This window comes from Cynara cardunculus (genome assembly GCF_001531365.2).
Source record: "Cynara cardunculus var. scolymus isolate 2C chromosome LG 2, CcrdV1, whole genome shotgun sequence".
Taxonomy (NCBI): domain Eukaryota; kingdom Viridiplantae; phylum Streptophyta; class Magnoliopsida; order Asterales; family Asteraceae; genus Cynara; species Cynara cardunculus.
In genome coordinates this window covers 17,463,518-17,486,566 of record NC_037529.1, presented here as the reverse complement: position 1 = coordinate 17,486,566, position 23,049 = coordinate 17,463,518, and the positions used below count along the sequence as shown (strand labels likewise).

Below are 23,049 nucleotides of genomic sequence, written 5' to 3'. Positions count from 1 at the left end.
GCCGTTACACCAACTCAAATGTGAACACATGGTACCTAAAAGTCAATCAACATGGATCCTCAAAACTACGTCGTCCGCCTCATGCAACGCTTATAAATAGCGTCACGTCCCTTCATCTTCAAATATCCATAATTCTAATTACTCAAACACACTTGAGATTTGAGATATATTCAGCATATATACACACACCTCCATATATCATTAGTAGATAAATATATATATATATATATATATTAATTAATGGCCGTCGTCAATAATGTCATCTTCTCCAAGATAGGGATTATTGGAGGTGGCATAAGTGGCTTAGCCGCTGCAAAACAGCTATCTCAATACAACCCCATGGTGTTCGAGGCTACCGACTCCATAGGGGGTGTTTGGAAACACTGCTCCTTTAGGACCACCAAACTTCAAACTCCTCGTTGCGACTACGAATTCTCTGATTATCCTTGGCCAGTGAGGGATAACTCCACCTTCCCATCTTATGCTGAGATTCTGGATTATCTCAACTCTTATGCTAAACATTTTGACTTGTTCAAATTCATCAACTTCAACTCAAGGGTCATCGAAATCCGGTACTTAGCCACCGGACACCTCCCTACTACTGCTGACAAGCTCTCAACTCATCATGTGCTGTCTGGAAAACCCGTTTGGGAGGTTGCTGTCCAGAATAATGGTTCCAGTATTCAGGTTTAATTTAATTTAAGATATCTCTCTCTCTCTCTCTCTCTACATATATACATACATATATATACCTAGCTTGATTTAAATAAATAAATTAATCTTGAACTTTTGTTAAACACAAATTTTCAAGTGTATTGCATGCAAGGATGCCTAGTGATTAAGAAAAGAAAGAAATTTGTATGTGGGTCTGATCAAAGGTTATATATATGTATGCATTGCAGTGGTATAGATTTGAGTTTATCGTGGTGTGTATGGGGAAATATGGAGATGTACCGATAATACCCAAGTATGGGAAGAACAAAGGACCAGAAGTGTTCAAAGGGAAGGTGATGCACTCTCAAGAATATAGCAAGCTCAACGCCCAGGAGTCTTCCCAGCTTCTCAAAGGAAAGAAGGTGGTGGTGGTGGGTTACAAGAAATCAGGCATTGATCTTGCTGTTGAATGTGCCGAAGCTAACCAAGGTATATACATACATACATATTATATATATATATATATATATATATATATCATGTCAACCTTCTTCCAACATAACCCATCTCGATCACCATATTGTAAATTCTTCATTCAATTCGTTTTCTTTAATCATATTTTCATTGGTGATACTTAATGATTTAAACATGCATGATCGAAGATATATATATATATATATATATATATATGTGGAAAATTCAAATTCCAATATTTTCCACAACCACGAAATTGTGTGTGTCGTTTCCATGATGTTTATCGTCTTCTTCTATGTTTGTATTTTTGTCTATTTTAGTATGCAACGAACCAAAAAATCTCCTTAAACTTTCTGTATTAAGCCATTTGACCTTCATTTATTTTATCTTTATATACACATCATATCATTTATCCCACATATATAATATATACTTATTTTTATTTCTGTTAGTTAATTGATGTTAATATTGTTATTTGTTGTATAATATATAGGGGAAGAAGGGAAAGCCTGCACCATGGTTGTTAGGACTTCGCATTGGACAGTTCCACACTACTCCATATGGGGATTGCCATTTTACTTATTCTATTCCACCAGGTTTTCTCAGTTCCTCCATGAAAGACCCAATCAAGGGACTCTCAGGACAATTCTCTGCCTCCTATTATCCCCTGCGGTAATTAATTAATCCCCCATATATTATAATATCACTTTTTTAATTAATTAGCTCATTAATTACATATGACGATGAACTGAACAGAGAAAAGCAGCATCCAAGATGATCGAGTCTTATCTGCTATGGAAGCTTCCACTTGTCAAATATGGACTAAAACCAGATCACCCTTTTGAGGAAGATTATGCATCCTGTCAGATGGCCATCTTGCCGGACAAGTTCTTCCCTGAAGCCGATAAGGGAAAAATCAATTTCAAAAAAGCATCAAACTGGTGGTTTTGGGAAGGTGGTGTTGAGTTTGAGGATAACACCAAGTTAGAGGCTGATGTTGTTCTTCTTGCCACTGGTTATGATGGCAAAAAGAAGCTTACTGCTGTACTTCCCGAACCCTTTCGTAGTTTCCTGGAATTTCCCTCTGGCATCATGCCTTTATATAGAGGTACCATTCATCCCTTCATTCCAAGCATGGCTTTCATGGGGTACGTGGAAAGTGTTTCAAACCTGCACACTTCAGAGATACGTTGCAAATGGTTAGTCAGGCTGATAGATGGTAAGTTCAAGTTACCTAGCATGGACAAAATGCTGGAACAGATAACCACAGAAATGGAAATAATGAAGAAGACAACAAGGTTTTACAAGAGAACTTGCATTTCCACTTTCAGCATCAATCACACTGATGAAATATGTCAAGAGATGGGATGGAGTTCTTGGAGGAAGAAGAGCTGGTTGGCTGAAGCATTTACTCCTTACAAGAGTCAAGACTATGATGATGATGATCAAGACCGAATTTGAATATATATATATATATATATATAGATATATATTATATCGTAATCTGTCATTGATTACCTTTATCCATCTGTTTATTATATAAAATAAGCAAGTACCAATTGCTAGCTAGCTTATATATACCAGCCCTAGTTGTGGATGGACATTTTTACATTCAAGAAAAAAAAAAAATGAAATGCTTAAAGTGTAATATTTAATTGATGTATTTGAGTAAGGATTTTGAAACCAAAGTCTTTGAAAAAGTTAACCATATACTTTGCATGTTTAACAAACCGAAACTCTTGACTTGAGTAATACATTAATTAAATGATTTGTATTTAATTCATTGAATAAAATGTTTTTTTTTCTGAAATTGTCGAGTGTTATCTAATATTATCCGAATTTTGAATAAAATTTTGCCGGGGTTCCGTCCCCTTTACCCAAAAAAAAAAAAAACATTACCCGAATTAAATAATTTCTATAAAAATATTAGGATTTTTTTAAACAATTAATCATCATTTTTAAAAGAGTAAATAACATTCTTGAGCATGTACTCAAAATTTGGATTTGATTTTCCGTGAAGTTTGGTGGTGTTGGAGAGCATCAAATTGAACAAGTTGAGGGGCTGCCAAGTTACTAAAACAAATCAAGAGGGTATTAAGCGTAAAATGGAAAAAGACGATTAAGTATTAGGGCGAACAAGTAAGAAATCTTCTTTTGATCCTTGCAAATCAATGGAAGGCTTTCCAAAAGCAATAAAGAGTGGCCTCATCACCAAGGAGCCTTCGCCTACTGCTACCAATCTTTCATTCAGTCCTGGGGGCACAGGCTCCTATTCGGCTTCTTCATCGGACCCAGTTTCTCTCTTGCTCACCAGACCCCCCAGGTACCCAACTCAATTCTTGTTTCCAGTTCACTAGTAAAATCATGATATTGCGATTCTTGCCTTTTGTTTTTCATGTTTTCTTCGTATTTATATAGTGACGTGGGAATGGTTATGATTGGGTTGTTGCAGGCGAGCGGTATCGCTGTTGACTTGCTCCAAGCTTTGTGGGTTTTGCTTTGTTGCTGGGATTATAGTTGGCTACACCCTGAAGCAGCGAGTCCGTCGATGGGCTGCTAGACTCCTGAGGAGGATCAAGGATGATTGATGTTGTATCCAAAAACTCTTTTCCCTTGACATTATATTAAGGGCCTATTTAGAAAATTGAAAAACTAATGATGCTTTGCTTCAGCTGCTAGAAACTAACAAATATAGATACAAGCTTCTCTTGTATCCTGATACTATTTAGTAGATGCTGATTTTTAAAGATCTGTTCTTTGATTCTGTGGTTCAATAACATTATCTGATGATTGATGAGGTGGAGAAGATCATTATTACAACACCACATGTGCAACTGCTACATTCTTTCTCTGTAATGTATCTTTTTTTTAGTATCGGTGATGTGCCATGAAGTAGAAGTATTTCTGTAATCTAATTTGAGCTATTTTTTTTTTCTTTCGTAGAACAGAGTGTTTGTTGTCTTGATTCTCTCTTTTTATTTATATATATATATTATATCCCATGAATGACTAGTACAAGCAGGAGCTACATGAGTGTAAAATGTACACCTTTCCCCTTCCTCTAAGTGCCTTCTTGGGACTTCCTTTGTTATTTGGTTCTGGCCCCATTTGGTGGATCAATTTTATGTTTGGGATATTTCAGCCTGTGCACATGGGTCTTGTTCAGAGTTTAAATAACAATTGGGGATTAGAGCCTTGGGATTATTGTGGATTTGTACCTATTATGGGTTCCTAGTGATACAGATTTCATATGGTTGCTTCTAATTTGGTTCTATATATTTCTGTTGAGATGGTGGGGTTCACTTGAGATGCCGATAATATGGTTTTTAAAGATTCCTTGTGCTGTTTGGATGCAACAGTTGAGTTCTGCTTCACTTGGACTATCTTGGTTATGGCTGGTGGATCTGTTTGGTTTGGTTGTATCTGATCTGAACCGTGGCTGCTGATCTTTTATGAGAGGGATAATCTGCTCTGCTTTAAAAGGATAAGATCACAGGGTTCGGGGCTTTGGTTTGTTTCTTTGATTTGGATTAAAAGGAGTGGTCCCTGAGGCCGTTAAGTGGGAGTATGAGGTGCATTATGTTTGTCTGATGAGTTTGGTTTTGATATGGCAACAAAATGGGAGTAACTGTTGGTCCTTGTTGGATTATAATATGGGAGACATAAGGTGTAAGGGGTATGGAAATCATTGGTTTGATATTTGAATTATGGAGCGTGGTTTATCCAAATCTAGTATTCTTGGTACAAATTGGTGAAATCAAAGCCTTTTTTCATCCGACCCTTTTAATATGTATCACGACACAGATGAGAAATTAGGAAAACAAGAAAGGCAAACCAGCGGCCATCATCCTTCACATTTGGTCATTGAGGAAAAGAAAGCAGTGGTATTGAATCTCCCAAGTCATTCTATGCATAGACAAGTACATATGATTCTATACATTTTTTTAGTCAAATGTGCATTGGACAAACATCAAGACTAGTAATATAGTAGTTCATGTTCACGGCTGTTGATCTTATTTATTCTCCTTTTTTTTATTTTAAAAAAATTGTCTGGATTTTTGAAACTTTGAGTTATCGCATATCCCTATCCCAGTGGGTCCTACTACAGACATTTTTCATGGGCTTACTTGGTTTCGGGATTGGGTGTTCTCTTTGTTGTGGTGATTTGTGGTTTGGTTGGTTTTCTTTAGATCAAGAGAAAGAGGAGGATGTTGGCAACAAAGAGTTTTAGTGATGAGAATGTGATTGCAATACATCAGAACAACAATGAACAAGTATTTTGTTTACAAATGCTTATTAATGAATTTATGATATTATGTTTTGCTAGTTTTTTTTTATTTATTTTTTTTATTTATGATGATGCTCAAGTTGTTCTGGGCCACTATTCGATTTAAAAAATTAAACACCAAGAGATAAATAAACAATGCTTAAATTTTACACAGAGATAAAAAATAAAAATGCATTTTTTATTCCAAAWAAAWAAAWAAAAAGTTGAGAAGAAAARRMAAAAAAAAAAAAAAAAAAAAAAARTTCACGGGTCGGGTGGATACCGGCTAAAATCACGGATGCAAGCATATCCCCCACCACGATCGTCATTCAAAAATTGAATAGCCGTTACTATTTTTCTTTTTGTTTCACAAACGGAAACAAATCCCTTCGATACCTCCCCTCTTATCTTGAAATTACATCCAACGGAATACAAATTGTTTCTTGATTCTTCCTTACGAGCAACCAATCTGGATTCGGATTCCCCCACTGTAAGTGCAATAGATTCTTTCCAAACTGTTCATTGCTTCCTTTTCCCCACTTGATTCCCCTACTTCTTACTGATGCATAAACGTCCAGTTCATAAGATGAGCGTCAGTGCGCCAGTCACACCAGCAACAAAGATTCCAAGGACTTCTTCTTCTTCAACCCCAGGTGGTCCAAGAATTCATCAAGACAAGATCCTGGTCACCGTTAGGATCAGACCTTTGACTCCTAGAGAGCTTGCTGCCTATGATCTTATTGCTTGGGATTGCACTGATGAGAATACTGTTGTTTCTAGAAACCTCAATCACGACCGCCATAATGGAACTTACACTTTTGGTACATCTTCCTTCATCAACCTCATTTTCTACTGCAATCTGTTTCTTACGCTTTTTTTATATGTTTCAGATAAAGTCTTTGATCCCTCTTGTCCAACTACGAGGATTTATGAACAAGGGGCTAGAGATGTTGCCCTCTCTGCTATCAACGGGATTAATGGTATGTTCTAGTCTTCTTTTCTGTTCGCTTTCTAGGTTTATGGCTCCAAACTTTATTTCCTCTTTTCTTTTGCAGCTACAATTTTTGCCTATGGTCAGACTAGCAGTGGCAAGACTTACACCATGAAGGGAATCACAGAAAATGTTATCAACGACATTTATTCCCATATTGAGAATGTGAACCATCATTTCTTTGATTTTGATCCAGCGTAATTTTGACCTAGAAAATATGCAGGGCTCATATACTTCTTTAACACTTGATTATATAATGTAATGCTCAATACTTCTACCTTTACAGGCTGCAGAAAGTAAATTTGCATTAAGGCTTTCTGCTCTTGAAATCTATAATGAGACTGTAGTAGACCTCTTGAATCGTGATTCTGGTGCCCTTCGTCTCTTGGATGATCCTGAGGTGACGACATCAAATGTGGCATACAGATAAAATGTATTTGTTCCCCCACTTTGTTGTTTACAGTGTCTTATTCTGTTTATATCCAGAAAGGCACGGTAGTGGAGAAACTGACCGAGGAGGTCGTCAAAGATGGTCAGCACCTACGGTTCTTAATTGCTACTTGTGAAGGTAATTGACATCATGAAGCTTATCATGAACAACGTTAATAATACTCCCTCTCCTCAATAGTTCTTAACTTTGTGTTTGCATGTTTGATTCTGCCTTCCAAGCATGCCACAATATCCCAAAGTGGCTCGTTATTGTTTCTTACTTCCTTGATTTCATCATTACACTTGGTTCTGCTTGCAGCTCAAAGGCAAGTTGGGGAAACTTCTTTGAATGATCGAAGCTCAAGATCACATCAGATAATCAGACTGGTAATCTTAACATTTAGTCTTATTTTTTATTAGAGGTCATGTGGTGCAGCTTGCCCTTTTAGTTTTGTGTAGAGGCTTCCTGACTTTTTGTTGTTCTGATGGTAAAAGATGTCTTGCCAGCACCAGTCCCATCAGGCTCTAGTGATCAATGTCTGATAATGATGAGAAAGAATCAGAAAGTTCATTTTTTTCTTTGCAAATCTTCAAATTTTCTTGTTCAACATTATCATGTTGGACATGTTAATGGCTTTTTTAGCTTATGCATTACTAATAGAGTGTCTTACTGGTCACCCCTTTTTTGGTGCATAATTCTATAGCTGGACGTCTCAAACTGTCATCCTATTTTGCTTTTTCTTAGCAAACTTTAACCGCCTCGTGCTGATTTTTTTACTTCTTATGTTATTAGTTCATGTGAGGGAAATGGGAAGAAGCCAAATTTTATGTTTTTCAATTCAAAACACTTACATTCACATGTATGATGTATGCACACCAATATCCTTATTTGAATATATTTCTTTAAAATTTGAGTCTGCATACTTGCACAGATATGATAAGCACACATAAATGCATGTGTTTACTTCTGCAAACCAAAGGCCAATGGGCCTGTAATTGAATCTTCATGTATAAATCTGCTACTTTAAACATATTTAATTGAATGTCCAACATAGCTTTTTCTTTCACTTAAAAGTGTCCTGTTCCTGATGTGATACAGTACTGCCCTCCATTTTTCTGATGTAAACCAATGTTTTTACATGTGTGTTTTTGTAGTTGAGTTAATAAAAACTTCAAATTAGGGCTGGATTCTAATTTTGGTGCATAGGAATGTGGATTATGCATGTTTTATTTACCTTCAGTTGGTGACTTGCTCACTGATCGTTTTCGCCATAAACATTCTCTTGTTTCTTGACATGCCAGTCTATACATGTCCCTTTCCAGTTCATCATTCTCTTTAAGTTTGATTAACTTCTGCATCTCTAGTAGCATGTTCGGACTTATGTCCGAGGTTTCTATGCTACCTTACGAGGAGAAATAAATAGAAATATGTGTTACTTCCAATAGCTAACGTACTTGCAACCATTTGGCATATCATTCCGATGCTGTCTTACAAGATACTCAACTTATTTACAGAAATGTTATATGGTGACATATTTATCCCATTGTTTAACGGCTTTTGTTTTCAGACTATTGAGAGTAGTAGTCTTTGTGAAGAATCAAGATGTGGAAGATCTCTCTTGGCAAGCTTGGTATTTTCCTATTTTAATTTTGGTTGCTCATATGGTTATTCCTCGTTAGTTGTTTCCTACCTGTTAAATTCCTGCAGAGTCTTGTGGATCTTGCTGGCAGTGAGCGTGTAGCTCAAACAAATGCAGATGGTACTAGGTTGAAGGAAGGCAGCCACATAAACAGAAGCCTACTCACTTTGACAACCGTGATCAGGAAGTTAAGGTTAGCCTTTCAATGGATGAAAATTAATCTAGAATTATAAAGAGTTGAGCATTTGGAAGAACATCAAATCTCAACACTATTAACTCCTCCTATGCCGAAGTGTCTTGGTAAATTTTCTGTGCTATAGGAAAAATGTTACCTGGTAAAATTAGAGTAATCACAATAACATACATTTAAATACAGTATCTGATAAACGCCGAGTATTTCTGTTATGCAGTGGTGGGAAGAAGACTGGGCACATACCTTACAGAGATTCAAAACTCACAAGAATATTGCAGTCTTCACTTGGGGGAAATGCACGGACTGCAATAATATGCACACTGAGTCCTGCTTTAAGCCATGTGGAGCAATCACGGAACACCCTCTGTTTTGCAACTAGTGCTAAGGAAGTTACAAACAGTGCTCAAGTAAATATGGTAAGATGAACATCCAATCTTGTGAGGCAGAAAGCATACGAGCAGCATATGTTGTAACTGAGTAAGTTATAGCAAAGAATCACAACCTGAAATAATTTCTTAATGGTTTGAGACCAAGAATATTTCGAGTTGAAAAATGATCATAGTCAGTCTTGTACTTGGTCTCAGTTGTTGTACCTGGGCCATCTTTTACCAAGTTCCATCCTCTTCTCTTTGTGTCCCTCCTTATCTGGATGCTTTGTTCCTATTTTCTCTATAAACTTTTCTAAATCTCATACTTACACTAGCTAAACCTATGGGAACTAACCACAAGTATTGTACGTCTTTTTTTCCATCTCTAATGTGCTAAAACTGCTACTATCATTTATGAACTACATTGTATTAAGCATTGTCTTTTGCAGTAAACTAACGACCACATTGTATAGATCACCTATATCGACAATTTATTAGATATGCTTATTGTAATGGAATTATTTCTTTACTGTTAGGTTGTTGCTGACAAGCAATTGGTGAAGCATTTGCAGAAGGAAGTGACTAGACTTAAAGCAGAATTGTTGAGTCCGGAGCCTTCTTCCTCCAAATGCTTAAGGTCGTTGCTGTTGGAAAAAGAGCAGAAAATTCAGCAGGTAGGCATGTTTTAGCCTATTCCGCACAAGTAACGAGGTTTTGTTTATTTTCTAACTTTTGCTTAATTGTTTACTAGTATGGGATAAGCAGCAAATGACTATTGTTGGTGCATTTATAGAGGTTTAGGTATATTCTGCTTCTCTCACATTGCCAGTTGCCACTTCTAACTTGTACCTTCTGAGACTTGAGTGTAAGAGAGAGGTCCCAATTTACATTAGACATACTATCATGATGCAAATGTTGTAATAACAACACCACCAACCCTGCTATCCAAAACTAGTTGGGGCATATGCATGCTAATAATAGAACCAACAAATGGTGTTACCCAAGGTTCTGAGACATGAACGATGCATTAAAAGGCCAATGACGGAGTTGCCGTATTCACATTAAACCATGTGGTTTCACCAATAGGGTTCCACCCTAATCCTCTCGGGATACCCTTTGGTCTTGTATTTCTACTACACACATGGGAAATCTTACCATCTTCCAATAGAAATTACACGGTAGCTTGTTGCTAATTTAACCACCTCGTACTTATCGCATCCTCATCATCAAATATGTCATTTTTAACAACTTTTTTGGCAATCTTACTGCGTTTTGCACTTACCTATCAACACAGCCAAAAAGTTGCATTTCATATGCTCCGCTTTGTTTGCTTGTTCCAACAACCTCAGTATTCCTCTACACCTCCAGCTCCCATTAGTGGATTATTTAGTCTCATCTATCAATCCTTTGTTGGTCAAGTTGTCTTGCAGATGGTAAATGATTTACATAGCATTAGTTATCACTCACATAGATGATTGAAGGACATTTTTAGTGTGGGGGTGGTGGATAGAAGGCATGTACCATTGTAACATGCTTTTAGAATCAATCTCAATGGATAAATCCTGATGCAGATGGAGAGAGAAATGAATGAGCTCAAGCGCGAGAGAGACCTTGCACAATCAGAGCTTGAAGTAGCAAGAAAATTACACAAGGAAACAAAGGTCGGTTTTCATAATGCTCTGTTCGTTTCCATCTATCTACCAACTTTTTTATCTTTAATCTATTACCATACAGCAGTACTTATACTTGGTTTACTTACCAGGAGCTCAATCATGGCCGTCAAGTGGCTAAATGTCTCTCTTTTAATAGTGAGAATGTATCAGTATCAGGTAGGCTAATCTCAGAAAGAAAGACACACAGAAGGCGGAGACCATTGAGACAGTCAGCTGCTTCTATCAACCCATGCATGCTGGTGCATGAAATTAGAAAGCTTGAAATGCGGCAGAGACAGCTAGGTGAAGAAGCAAATCGTGCACTTGAGTTGCTTCACAAGGAGGTTTCCTCTCACAGACTAGGGAATCGGGATGCTGCTGGAACCATCGCAAAGCTGCTGTCTGACATCAAGGATATGCATGCAATTAGTAGTTTTATTCCTGAGGATATTGAAGTTAAAGATAAAGCCAGTTTGAAGGAAGAGATAGTGCGGTTGAAATGTGAAGAAAATACTATTGCATCTTTGGAAGAAAAGCTTGAAAACGTACAAAAATCATTAGACAAACTGGTTATGTACAGTGGTGAGGAGACACCAGATTCCAGAACCCCGTTAAAGAAGAAGAAAATCCTTCCTTTCACACTGAGAAATAATGGCAGTATGCCAAATTTTATACGCTCTCCTTGTTCACCTTCATCCTCAACTCTGCTGCATGGTACTGAGAATAGGGATCCCGTGAGTCATGACTTGTTATCAGCAGTTGATACATTTCAAATGCAGAAGGCCACTACTGAGGAGAAAATTACTCCTGTATCGAAACAACCAAGCTCAGTCAATGTGAAGAAGATCCAGATGATGTTTAAGACAGCAGCCGAGGATAACATTCGAAGCATCAAGGCTTATGTTACTGAATTGAAAGAACGGGTGGCAAAGCTACAATACCAGAAGCAGCTACTAGTCTGCCAGGTTAGAAGCTGTCTGTTTTTCTTACATATGCAGCCTTACTTACTGGCATTATTAAAAACTAACCGTTTTGCAGGTATTGGAGCTAGAGGAAGCAAATGATGGTGTGAGCGATGAGACTGATATGGGGGAGAGATCTCCTCCCATGGCATGGCACCTTGTGTTTGAGGATCAAAGAAAACAAATAATCATGTTGTGGCATTTGTGTCATGTCTCAATTGTACACAGGACACAGTTCTTTATGTTATTCAGAGGAGACCCTGCTGATGAGATATACATAGAAGTGGAACTTAAAAGGTTGACATGGTTGGAGCAGCAGTTGTCAGAGGTTGGGAATGCAAGTCCAGCACTGTTGGGTGATGAACCAGCGGGGCCTGTGATGTCAAGGTGAGTTTTTGATTGATCTCAAATGTTTGTAAAAGCGTTTTGATTGAGTTTGACTAATGAAATGATGATGATATAAATGATACAGTATCAAGGCTCTTAAGCAGGAGAGAGAATATCTGGCAAAGAGGGTGAGCACAAAACTAAGTGCAGAAGAAAGAGAGATGCTATACAGAAAATGGGACATCCCAATGGAAGGGAAGCAGAGGAGGCGACTTCAACTTGTAAGCAGATTGTGGACAGACCCTCTGAACATGGTGCATGTTAAAGAAAGTGCTGAAATTGTTGCAAAGCTTGTTGGATTTTGCGAATTGGGGGAGCATGCTTCCAAGGAGATGTTTGCACTCAACTTTGTAACTCCATGTGACAAAAAGGCCTGGATGGGTTGGAACTTGATATCAAATCTCTTGCATCTGTAAACCATACAAATATCAAATCCTTGATCCCAATAGTAACATGTAGTTTTCTTATATAGCTAGTCTAGAATCAGATAGGATTTTCTTATCATCTTGTTAAGCCTAAGAGGATAGCTAATCTGTCCAAAAAATTAGTAGTAAACCAGCTCAAGTTACAATTCTTCTAAGAAATCCCCAAGGTAAATGTCTTGATTAATACACTACCAAACCACCTATAGTGGAACCATGCGAAATCTTACATGTGTTTGATTTGTCATAAACTCATTGGACATTATGATATTATGGATTGATTATTTGTGGAAGGCTCAAAGTACTTCTCGTTTAAGCGTTGTTGTGTTGGGTTACTTGCATTTGATCAATTTTAATTTAGGAGAAAATATATTTGATCAATTTTATAATATTCCTGTTATTGTCACCAAGTTGGTTTTAGACTTATAAACCGGCTTTTAATACACCTACAACATAAAAATCGACCCACCTAATACTTGACGAATATGTAAATAAGATAAAGTACTAAAAGTATTTAATAACAATATAATGAACGTAATGACATTACTACTCTTGATTGGTTGGTGGCCGAAGTATTATCTCATGTTGGATGTATTCAAAATTGCCGACACAATTATCTAGTGTATGCTACTCTACTAAATGTTTAGGAACAAGGTCTTAAATTACGTGAAATGTGGCATGGCGGTGAGGTTAAAACCTAAAGCCTTGAGTTACGATGAGATCACAACGTTTTTCAAGACGTGTCATAAGGCGGCATATATATACATACACATACACCCACATTTGCACGTGTTAGTATTTTGAATAATATTTTAAAATAAATTAAATTCATATAAAGTAATAAATAAATAAAAAGACCCATTGATACCAAATATATAGAGCTTGTAAAAAATGACATCAAGAGTCTACAATTGGGATTAAACCTCTACTCACTACTTTTTTCAATTTTCAAAGAATTCGTGTTCGATTTTTCGTATACGAGAATGTAAGTAAACATTTACCTATTTAAGGTTTTAGTTTAAGGTTTTAGTTTTTAAGTTTCATTTTTATGTTTATTTAAGTCTATATCTCTTATATAATTATCATTTATCGCTCAAGTTATATATTAAAGTAATCTCGCATCTTACAAAATAATGATGGGTAACATACCATAACGTGTTACAATGCAAGTCCAACCGTATAGTGGAACCATAGGGGTTAAACGCGACGATGAATCCAAACCTCGACGTCACAATGAGTTATTTAGAACCATGTGCATTCATTTAATTAAAAATAATTAAATATTAGAGTAAATTAATATCTTGGTTCATGCGGTTGCCACTCACTATCAACTTTAGTCCCTCTTTTAAACTAGTTATATTTTTTGTCACTGTGATTGCCAATCTGTTCACTTTTGGCCTCTCTGACTAACTTTTGTTAAAAAAAAAAAGTAAACTACAAATTTGGTCCTATAGAGTTTGTATGGTGCATTCTAATTGGTTGAATTAGGTTATTAGAGTTTGTATTAATGCAAAGATTTGCATTTGATAGTATAAAATGTCTCTCATTTAACAGAATTTTTTAACGATCTTTAGATTAAACATGTAAGAAAAAAAAGTATTATTTTCAACATATTGTAATTTCAAAACCAGAGAAGTGTTATTTTTGGAAGGGACCAAGTTTGCAGTCTACTCCCTTTTAGAAAAAAGTTAGCAAGGAACAAAAGCCAAATAGATTGACGGCTACAATAATCAAAATTGTGATCAGTTAAAAGAAAGACTAAAACTGTAACTTACTCTACAAAATATGATCTGAATATAATAAGCCAGGATTAATAAAAACAATAATCTCATATTTATGTAACCCAGGACGAAAAATGTAATTTAGTCTAGCCCTATTTATGGGGACTAAACTAAATGTTGTTACAAAAATTGACCCAAACATAAACGAATTAATATTATGAGCTCGATTGTTCCAACAAATTATGAAGGGAAACAAGAGGTCCATTGCTTAATGGTTGAGCTGAATCGATGAGGTAGAGCAGCAGCCCACATAGTGAAATCTGGCAAAGGTCCCGTGAGTGCAAGATAATTATCACCTTCACTTTTCGCCATCTTTTTCCAATTTACCTGTGTTATAGTGCCAGATTGTGAGTCTCTCTTTCTAGTCACGGACAATAATAGTTTTCTTACATGCACAACAAGTTGTTAGTTTCAATCTGTATGTTATAGAATTAATCCTTTATGGTTGCATGTCTATGCATCAAATCGTTGATGAACAATGAGACCATGGATGAAGATCTAAAAGAATGAAGGTACCCACTTGCCCAGGAAATGCTTTGCACAATACATCTAGGGTTGAATTTTTCTCCCAGATGTTATCATTTTCGTTGCCAATTGATCCATTAACGATAGTATCGTTTCTGCGACCGCAATTTACCATGAGACGACCATTTGGCATCAACTTATCATTAAGTTCCAACCAGGTTTGTACCTGTACAAGAGATGAATCAAACAAACCAAGCAGTATAAACAGATACATTCTAACCACTCACTTACGCATTGGCTGTGCATATACCTACCTCTTGCAACTGGGGCAAAACCTCTCCGCCAGAAAACAAGTCAATAACAATACCTGAAATGTTATCAAACAAAATGAAATGAAACAACAGACAAGGCAGGCACCCATATTGCATTAATTCACAATAATTACTTCACCAGCATATCCTCCAGAAACACTGCTTGACGTAGAAAGTGCATCACCAATATGGACATGAAGAATGCCACCACCTTCAGTATGCTTCTCAAGATCAGACAACCCAAGATGTTCTCTTGCTTTATCAATCAACTGTAGTATATATTCAATATTCAAGAATTCAGAAGGACCACAAACAGTAATGAAGAAAGAGAGCATTATAATATAAAAAAAGTGAAGACTTATGTCCCCATGTTAGTCCATGAAGGTATCAAGTATGTCCATAAAGTTCTGAAGCTGCCACATAAATGGTTTGCTGATATGCCACATGAAGGAGTGGGTAGTGATAAGTATAACTTCCCCAAAAGCTGGTCCTTATGTTCCACCCCAGCCCCTGACGAGCTCAAATTGCTTAATCTAATACTATAGTTGCTACTTCCAGAGTGCAACAGTGACACAGCTCCCTGCTCTCTCCAACATTTCCTTTCTTTTAGGTTAGGAACTACTAGCACTACTACATGAGACAAACAGAGAATTGGAAAGGTGACAAGGAAAACACCTAAATTAGAGGAGTTACATTGTTGTACAAAAGTTTACTTTCTATCCTAATTATCAGCACGATGATTGATTATGATTCCTATTTACAATTTTCCCTTCCTTTCCAACACTACCTTAGTACAGTTGGGTAACTCAGCCAAGTGTTCTTATTATTCGTGCCTCATCTTTAATCATAGATTCTAGTGGCTCCCATCACATAACAAGTATCGTCTAGTCTAAAACCTTCCCAACAAGCCCCTGTTAACGTAGACAATAAACATTCATGTCATTTCTGGTTGACCCTCGGTTCTCCTGATTAACGTTAATCCTCTGTTTTATACATCCTAATTTTTCTGAACAACCTTAATTGTGTTAGCCATTACTAAACAGCTAAATATTTCTACAATCTTTGTTCCTGCTCATCGTTCCTGCACATGGAGCAGGTTGATCATCATTTGGCATGTAACCATAATGTTGGAACTACCACATATCTTCATTCCATCTAGCTTGTCCATATTCACTTTGACTACTAGCTCGCTAACATCTTGATGAACGCCTCTGCAGTAGGGTGAGATTGATTTTATTTTCAGCATGTTTGGCATGACGAGCATGCATGATCCATCAAGGAGTGCTGGTAGTATTAGGGTTCCATAAGCCCATATTTTCTCTCTTTATGTTTATCTATGAACCTAAGGATTTGCATCCATGGTAGATGCTTCGTTTCACTATGACCATTCTCTTATTCGTTGGAAAACAAGGAATAGAAGAAGCAGGAACCTGTATCTCAACCTAATTGGAGTATGCTGTTAACTATCTTGTTAAAACTCAGCAATTGTGCTTCTACATTTTCTTTGTATTCTACTTTACCATCAGAAATGGAAGAGGGAGTGGGGGACTCCTTAAGGGAACACTATAAGATTCATTACAATTTCATCAATCTCCCATCCATGAAGCTGCAGTGAAGGCCACAAGGTAAGCATCAAATGTGCAGCTGTTCCACCGGCCTGAAATTCCGATATTTCAACTTCAGTAACCCATGTCTATTTCAGTTCAACAAGAAACGATTAATAGATTATTCACAAACAGAGCATAAGACAATTGAACTTTACCAAGCCAAAAATTGCAATCGGACCTTTTGGAATAATAGCTGGTAAGGCAGCGAATTCATCCTGTAGATTCATGGTACACAATGAGAATGATGAAACATTCACATTTATGGTATACAAATTGCATGAATAGAACAGTAAGCCATTTAGTCTTACACTTTACAACCAAGGATCGGTAGTCAAAGATAAACCTAAAATATCAACAAAGAAGAAAGGAATTTGAACAAGCAGATCCAGGAATAACAGGTGTTATGGCACTGTGGTCAGTACAACTGTGACGGTGCTAGTTATTATGGAATAGTAAGCACAAGATTTCAGATGTATATTTCAGAATGACTTTCTCATCAAATGAGTACAAACAAGAAACTGTTTCTTTGATAGGGAACATGTAGAGTTTTATTCCAATGCACAATTTATTGAAAGAAATTATGGTTTGACTACATAGATAAAAAAATGTTAAAGGTAATGCCAAGATAAAAGAAATAGACACTTTGTGAAAGATTGAAGTCTATCCAGATCCAATTATGAGCTCTTGGATCATAATTGATTCATGTGAGGTTAGTCTCTTTACATTTAAACATTTAGTTTAATTCAATGCTAAGAATAAGCAGAAGTACCCACGCAAGTCCATACAGGAGTTTGTTTTTAATATTTAAATTATATTCTGTTTGTAGCCATTTCCCAACAACATTGTTAACTAAACTTACCAGCCTAAAGAGAATTTTATGAAAGGATTGAATTTCATTGACAGAGTTAAGCCCTAAATGTATACATTGTTGTACATGAATCAGGAAAGAATGACTACCTCCCTAATCGACAAGGATTACAATATCTATTCTAATCTACAAGGATATACAATATTATCCTAGCAAAGAAATCGGTTTGAATAATAGGACAGATATTTTATATTAGTATTAGATGCGGTTTTGCAACACTCCCCCTCAAGCAGGGCTATAGATAATGATCAATCAGCATGCTAGTCAAATCAGCAAATCCAAGTTCTGATAGGCTCTTCAATAAGACGACAGCCGCCTGTTGTAATGTTGGTAGGTACTAGGTAGACCAAGAAGATATTGGCTTCATCAACTTCCTCTTCTATAAAGTATTGGTCAAACTCCACATGCTTCATACTGTCAAAATGAACTCACTTATTTAAGATATTAATTAATAATTGCTAACTTATTGTCACAATACCGTCTTGTAGTACCATCTCTTAAAATTCTCAAATCATCCATATAAGCCTTGTTAATCATATGCCTCCACATATACCATGGGCCATGGCACGGAATTCTGCTTCTACACTACTATGGCCTACACCTTGTTTCTTGCTTCGCCATGTGACAAGGTTCAATTAATGAAAGAGGAATACCCCAACATGGATCGTCCGTTCATAGTGTTGCCAGTCCAATCAATAAAACTCTTCTTTTTCTCTAAAAGTCGTCTTATTCTAGCATCCCTTTCAACATCTTGGTATCTAGACCACCTTCAAGTGTTTCTTCTTAAGCGAACGCATAAAATGGCTCACCATGCTTACTGCAAATGCAATGTGGATTTGATATGAGAAAGATAAATTAACCTACCAACCAATCTCTTATAAGATTCTAAATGGAAAATTTAATAGGGTAGCCATCAAACCAGCTATGTCGTATGAGTCGGGATTTAAGGCGACAAGGAAGGCCAATGGGAGGAAGTTGCATAAATGAGGATGCTAAGATGGACATCTGGTTGTACCATGTTTGATAAGGTTCTGAACGACGTCCACCACGTGAAGTTGGGAGTTGCCGCCATCATGCACAATTGAGAGGGAAGACCGTGGTGGTTTGGACACATTCGTAGGAGACATTTAACAACTCCAGTAAGGAGGGTAGAAACCACGACGGTCGAGAGGGCGAGGAGAAGGGGCGGACTAAGGAGGAGTAGGGTGAAGAACTTGGGATAGACATGGAAGCCTTAGGCATCTCCGAGGACATGATCTCTGATAGGAGTTCATGGAGACACAAGATTAGGGTAGCAGACCGAGCAGGAGGAATAGTGCTCAAGTGAAGTGAGTGGAGGAAGGGTAGACTAGGGGTTGGCTTGTTGTCTTTCATGCATTATGTGCCTTTGTACTTATCTATGTTTGCTTGTTGTCTTTCATGCATTGTGTGCCTTTGTACTTGTCTATGTTTCTATGTTCCTTTGGTACAACTTGCTTCTCCTTGTAGTGGTTTCTTATCTTGGACTGCTTCTAGTCTTAATTTTTTCTTTTTCTTTCACTGTTCCTTTCTTTATTTGATTCATCCTTTTCAAGCTAGTTTTATTTTTGCACGCACTTTTTGCAAGCCGTGGGGTCTTCGTGAAAATGGCCGCTCTACTCTTCGGGGTGGAGGTCAGGTTTGGGTACATCTCACCCCTCCCAGACTCCACCTCCGAGTGGGATATATAGGCTCGTTTCATTTGGTTTTTATCCTCTTCTTCCAATCCTAGTTCTAAATTTAGCTCCATTAGTCTACATCCCAACTGCAAATGCAGGTAGGGTTTATTACGAGAAAGTGTCTGATTGAGCAAGCTTGTAGATAGCCTCTAAATTTCATGACCTTGATGAATTTATCAAATCATGCTGGGGAAGATTGCTTTAGCCAATAATTTTCAATTTGCATACCTTCCTTCATTTGTATCCAAAACCTGGAAGGAAGTCCATATAAACCTCCTTGTGTAAGTCACCGTTTAGAAGCATGTTCTTCACATCTAATTGTTGTAGAGACCATCCCAATTTAACAGTTACAGAAGTAAGACTTCGATTGTATTTGGTTTGGCTACATGTGCAAACGTCTGCTGGTAGTCTTGTCATAGGTCTGAATGAACCTTTTAGCCACATGTTTCATGTAATGCCTTCAACACTCTTAATTGCATCATACTTGATGACAGATACCAATTTATAGACTACTGTTTTGTAGTCTCTTGGTAGATCCACAGCTTATTCTTTTTCAAAACATCTAGCTCTTGTTTGATTGCTTGTTCCCGATCAGGAATAGTAAAAGCTTGACGAACTGATTTTGGTATCTTTATTTTGGAGATTTTAGCAACAAAGCCACAATAGCTTGGAAATAGCCTATCATTGTAAATACGGTCTGAAGTTGGATATTTTATGCTAGATTTTACCCATTTCCCAAGAACAATCAACAAATCATCTAATTCAGTTAGGAGTGTTATTGAGTAGGGACTTCAAGAACTTGGTGGGAGATCTCAATCCTTGGGACATTCCTTTGGGCCTGATTCTTGCAAAGTTGAGTCTGGGATATATCTACGTTTCTGTGGATCCTTTGTAGAGTAAACACAAAGATTAGGGATGCTAACCAATTTAGCTGTGGATAATGTAACTTAGGTGTAACCAGACTAGGATTAGGGCTGTTCTCAAGTGAAATTGGCAAGAGTGTATTAAAGTATAAGGGCTGAAGTTCTAGGGAAGATTTAGGACTCTTCTTCTATCAAGTTCCCCTGAAATGAGGCAAGGGAAAATATGGTTACTCAAGGAATGTGACAGCTTTGGACACAAACACATATTTTTTGGCTGGCAAGTAGCTTTTGTTAGCTTTTCGAGTTGGTGAATATCCTAGAGGCACTTTGAGACCTGGAATCAAGCTGGTAGATGTTGTAATTATGAACATGTGCAAAGATGGAACCCAAAGACTTTTAGAAGTAAGAAAGAAAAGGAAATCTTAGGATAAGAGTTCTGCAAACAGAGAGAGTGGCCGCACCAAGGTCTTTCTCCTTTTCATAGGGCCCGTAATGTTGAGAATTTCTGCAAAACATGCTGAAACATCTTGCCTTCCCCGAGTGAGAAACATTATGTTCTCCATTAGTTAGTTTTCTCTCCAAGCATGACTATGCCTTATTCCCAGAATTTTTCCATAAAGTTCATTAAGATCACGATTAAGAACAGACGTTTTATATCAAGATGTTGTGCGAACTTCATATCATCAATGTCGTTTGATTAATCAATGCATCTTGTTCCTGCCATAAGAGTTTAAGGGCAATAACAAATTTAGTGACATCGAGATTACCTCGTCTATGATTTTTCAACTTAATCTTGATTTCACGTCTCTATGAAGCACTCTCCAGATCTGATTAATTTTCCTAATGGCATCCCTCATCTCTTTGCCTTATTGTACAAAACGATAAGTGCGGCTAATATGAATCTTCAGTGAATCAAATCAACAATCAACCACGCCATGACAATTGAATTGTTCAATTCCCACCAAACAGGGATGGAGGTGGAGGGAACTAATGTTGCATTATGGCTCTATTTCTCATTTGGATATATTATTAAAAGCAATAATTAATTGCTAAACAAAAGAAAAGAAAAAAGACGTGTGCTTTTTTCTGAGAACTTGAGAGAGCAGATTATGGTGTAAGGAGTGTGTGTGAACCTTTGTAAACTCCACAATTTGATAGTGAATTTGTCCCTGCTGCTTGGTGGATGTAGGCTAAGGCTGAACCACGTAAATTTTCGTGTTCCTTCTAATTTGAATCACAGCACCAGTTTTGTGCTGCTGTGAATTTGTGTGTTAACCAGATAAGTTATCACTGTGTTCTCTATTTTCATATATTGTTTGCTATCGAAACTCTGTTTCATAACAACTAAAACTGAAGCTAGAAGGGAATCAAGACAATGTATAAGAGCATTTTAGGCCATCAAACATGATTGAAGAATGTTAAAGATCAAAATGTCACTAGATCATCAAGGAGATATCAATACCATTCATGGATGATTTACCAAGGAATATTTTGTACTACAAACAAAATGAGCATACCCAGTAGCAACCAGTCCATGTCTGTCCTTTCATAAAAATGCTGTGAATATTGTCTGCAGTATCATGAAGAGCAACTTAGGATAGTAGTTAGAAGTATTCGCTAGCTTGGTTAAGTAAAATAACTATAATTGATGTAACCCCATATTAGACTTTGCAACGAGCAGCCAGGCTTTAAATATGCTAGTGGTATATTGGTAACAAAAACTGACATTAATTATGCATGGAAGGAATAGCTGAGTACACTCCTATGATTAACCATCTGAAATGACTCTGCTGCGGACCAAAATTAAACTCATCCTTTTAGTGATTACTAAAGAAAGAAAATTTAGCATTTTTTGCACAACCCAAATAGAAATTTGTTGCATTTATGAGGGAAGACTCAAATATTTCGATCATTGTTTTACTACTTAATATTGCGAAATCCCACATTCTTACTGAATCAGATCACCCCTTTCCCAGCAGGAGTCTGAGATGAAAGTTAAATTATAAATAACCGTAAACAATCCAAGCGAAACAACCTTATACAATATCAGCTGAAAGTATTGCATTATGAACAGATACAGGAGGGAGAAAAACACACACAGAGAGAGAGAGAGAGAGAGAGAGAGAGAGAGACTGAGCATACGAGTAGAGTCAAGCAGGAGCATCCGGGATTCAGCAGTATCTACGATCACTATATCGTTGTATAGACTGTTGATGGCAGTCAGCATTGTAAAATCAGGTTCTGTATTGCCGTGTTCGGCTGATATGGAGGCCGAGCAGAGGAAGGCCTTTGGTTTTTTCCTAAGAATAGGTAGCGGATTGGAAGCAAATGACTGGGGAGCGCGGAGGAGGTAATTGTAACACCACCCAAATCTAGGCAAATGACTGGGAATCGTCGAAACTGGAAAGCTACTGAATAATAGCATTTTCAGTTTTCTACGGTTCACTCCTCAAACCGTCGTCAATTTGAGGATATCTTCAAGGATAAGGCAACATGGGGGTATATGATTGAAATAAAACCACCCAAACACTTTTGGTCTATTAATTTCATTCTCTATTTGGAAAACTAAAATAATATCTATACTATCTTATAAAACATTTTGTTAAAATTCTTACAAACTTTTAAAACTCTTAAAAACTTTTTAACGCGTTCATCCCTAAACGATTTCATCCCTATCCGATTTTATCCCTATCCGATTTCATCCCATATCTGAATTCGTGTAACTAACTGCAGATAAACACAATCAAATACAAGATAAACATCTCATTTTAAATATAAAAAATCTAAAATATAATTAGAATAATCATTGAGTTTTAACAGAATACTTAATTATTATATTTATAAAATGTTATATTATTAAACCAAAAATAAATTATTTCATTATTAAACTTAAATTAAATTATAAAAATAATAATCTATACTATATTATAAAGCATTTGACAAAAAACTCTTAAAAACTACTTTTTATGCGYAAAGTACTGTTTATTAATGCATATTACTTAAAACCCAAGATTACAA

At 36.8% G+C, this 23,049-nt stretch overlaps 4 protein-coding genes across 5 annotated transcripts; 3 read left to right on the top strand and 1 right to left on the bottom strand.

Moving 5' to 3' along the window:
* The first annotated feature begins 240 nt into the window (after positions 1 to 240).
* LOC112507378 (probable flavin-containing monooxygenase 1) lies at positions 241 to 5,137 on the top strand. Its single transcript, XM_025111948.1, has 5 exons — positions 241 to 687; positions 903 to 1,143; positions 1,622 to 1,800; positions 1,885 to 2,562; positions 4,938 to 5,137. The coding sequence occupies exons 1-5, from the start codon at positions 241 to 243 to the stop codon at positions 5,106 to 5,108; spliced, it is 1,716 nt and encodes a 571-aa protein (XP_024967716.1). The 3' UTR covers positions 5,109 to 5,137.
* On the top strand, positions 3,291 to 3,946 carry LOC112507379. The gene is made up of 2 exons (XM_025111949.1): positions 3,291 to 3,451; positions 3,581 to 3,946. Exons 1-2 carry the CDS (start codon positions 3,300 to 3,302, stop codon positions 3,714 to 3,716), a joined length of 288 nt encoding a protein of 95 aa, XP_024967717.1. The 5' UTR covers positions 3,291 to 3,299; the 3' UTR covers positions 3,717 to 3,946.
* Positions 5,138 to 5,813: 676 nt separating the features above from the next.
* LOC112507105 (kinesin-like protein NACK2) lies at positions 5,814 to 12,530 on the top strand. Its single transcript, XM_025111533.1, has 15 exons — positions 5,814 to 5,885; positions 5,974 to 6,216; positions 6,286 to 6,375; positions 6,451 to 6,551; positions 6,673 to 6,786; positions 6,873 to 6,954; positions 7,135 to 7,202; positions 8,384 to 8,446; positions 8,524 to 8,648; positions 8,866 to 9,064; positions 9,553 to 9,690; positions 10,588 to 10,677; positions 10,779 to 11,633; positions 11,707 to 12,017; positions 12,103 to 12,530. Exons 2-15 carry the CDS (start codon positions 5,982 to 5,984, stop codon positions 12,431 to 12,433), a joined length of 2,802 nt encoding a protein of 933 aa, XP_024967301.1. The 5' UTR covers positions 5,814 to 5,885; positions 5,974 to 5,981; the 3' UTR covers positions 12,434 to 12,530.
* Positions 12,531 to 14,214: 1,684 nt separating this feature from the next.
* LOC112507297 lies at positions 14,215 to 22,504 on the bottom strand. 2 transcript variants are annotated; one of them, XM_025111827.1, is made up of 8 exons: positions 22,165 to 22,501; positions 21,549 to 21,601; positions 16,759 to 16,818; positions 16,576 to 16,653; positions 15,136 to 15,265; positions 15,000 to 15,052; positions 14,741 to 14,911; positions 14,215 to 14,547 (listed from the first exon to the last, which is right to left on the bottom strand). In XM_025111827.1, exons 1-8 carry the CDS (start codon positions 22,454 to 22,456, stop codon positions 14,401 to 14,403), a joined length of 984 nt encoding a protein of 327 aa, XP_024967595.1. In that variant the 5' UTR covers positions 22,457 to 22,501; the 3' UTR covers positions 14,215 to 14,400. The 2 variants fall into 2 exon arrangements, with proteins under 2 accessions (XP_024967595.1, XP_024967596.1); XM_025111828.1 differs by having other exon boundaries at positions 14,220 to 14,547; positions 22,174 to 22,504.
* Positions 22,505 to 23,049: the final 545 nt, after the last annotated feature.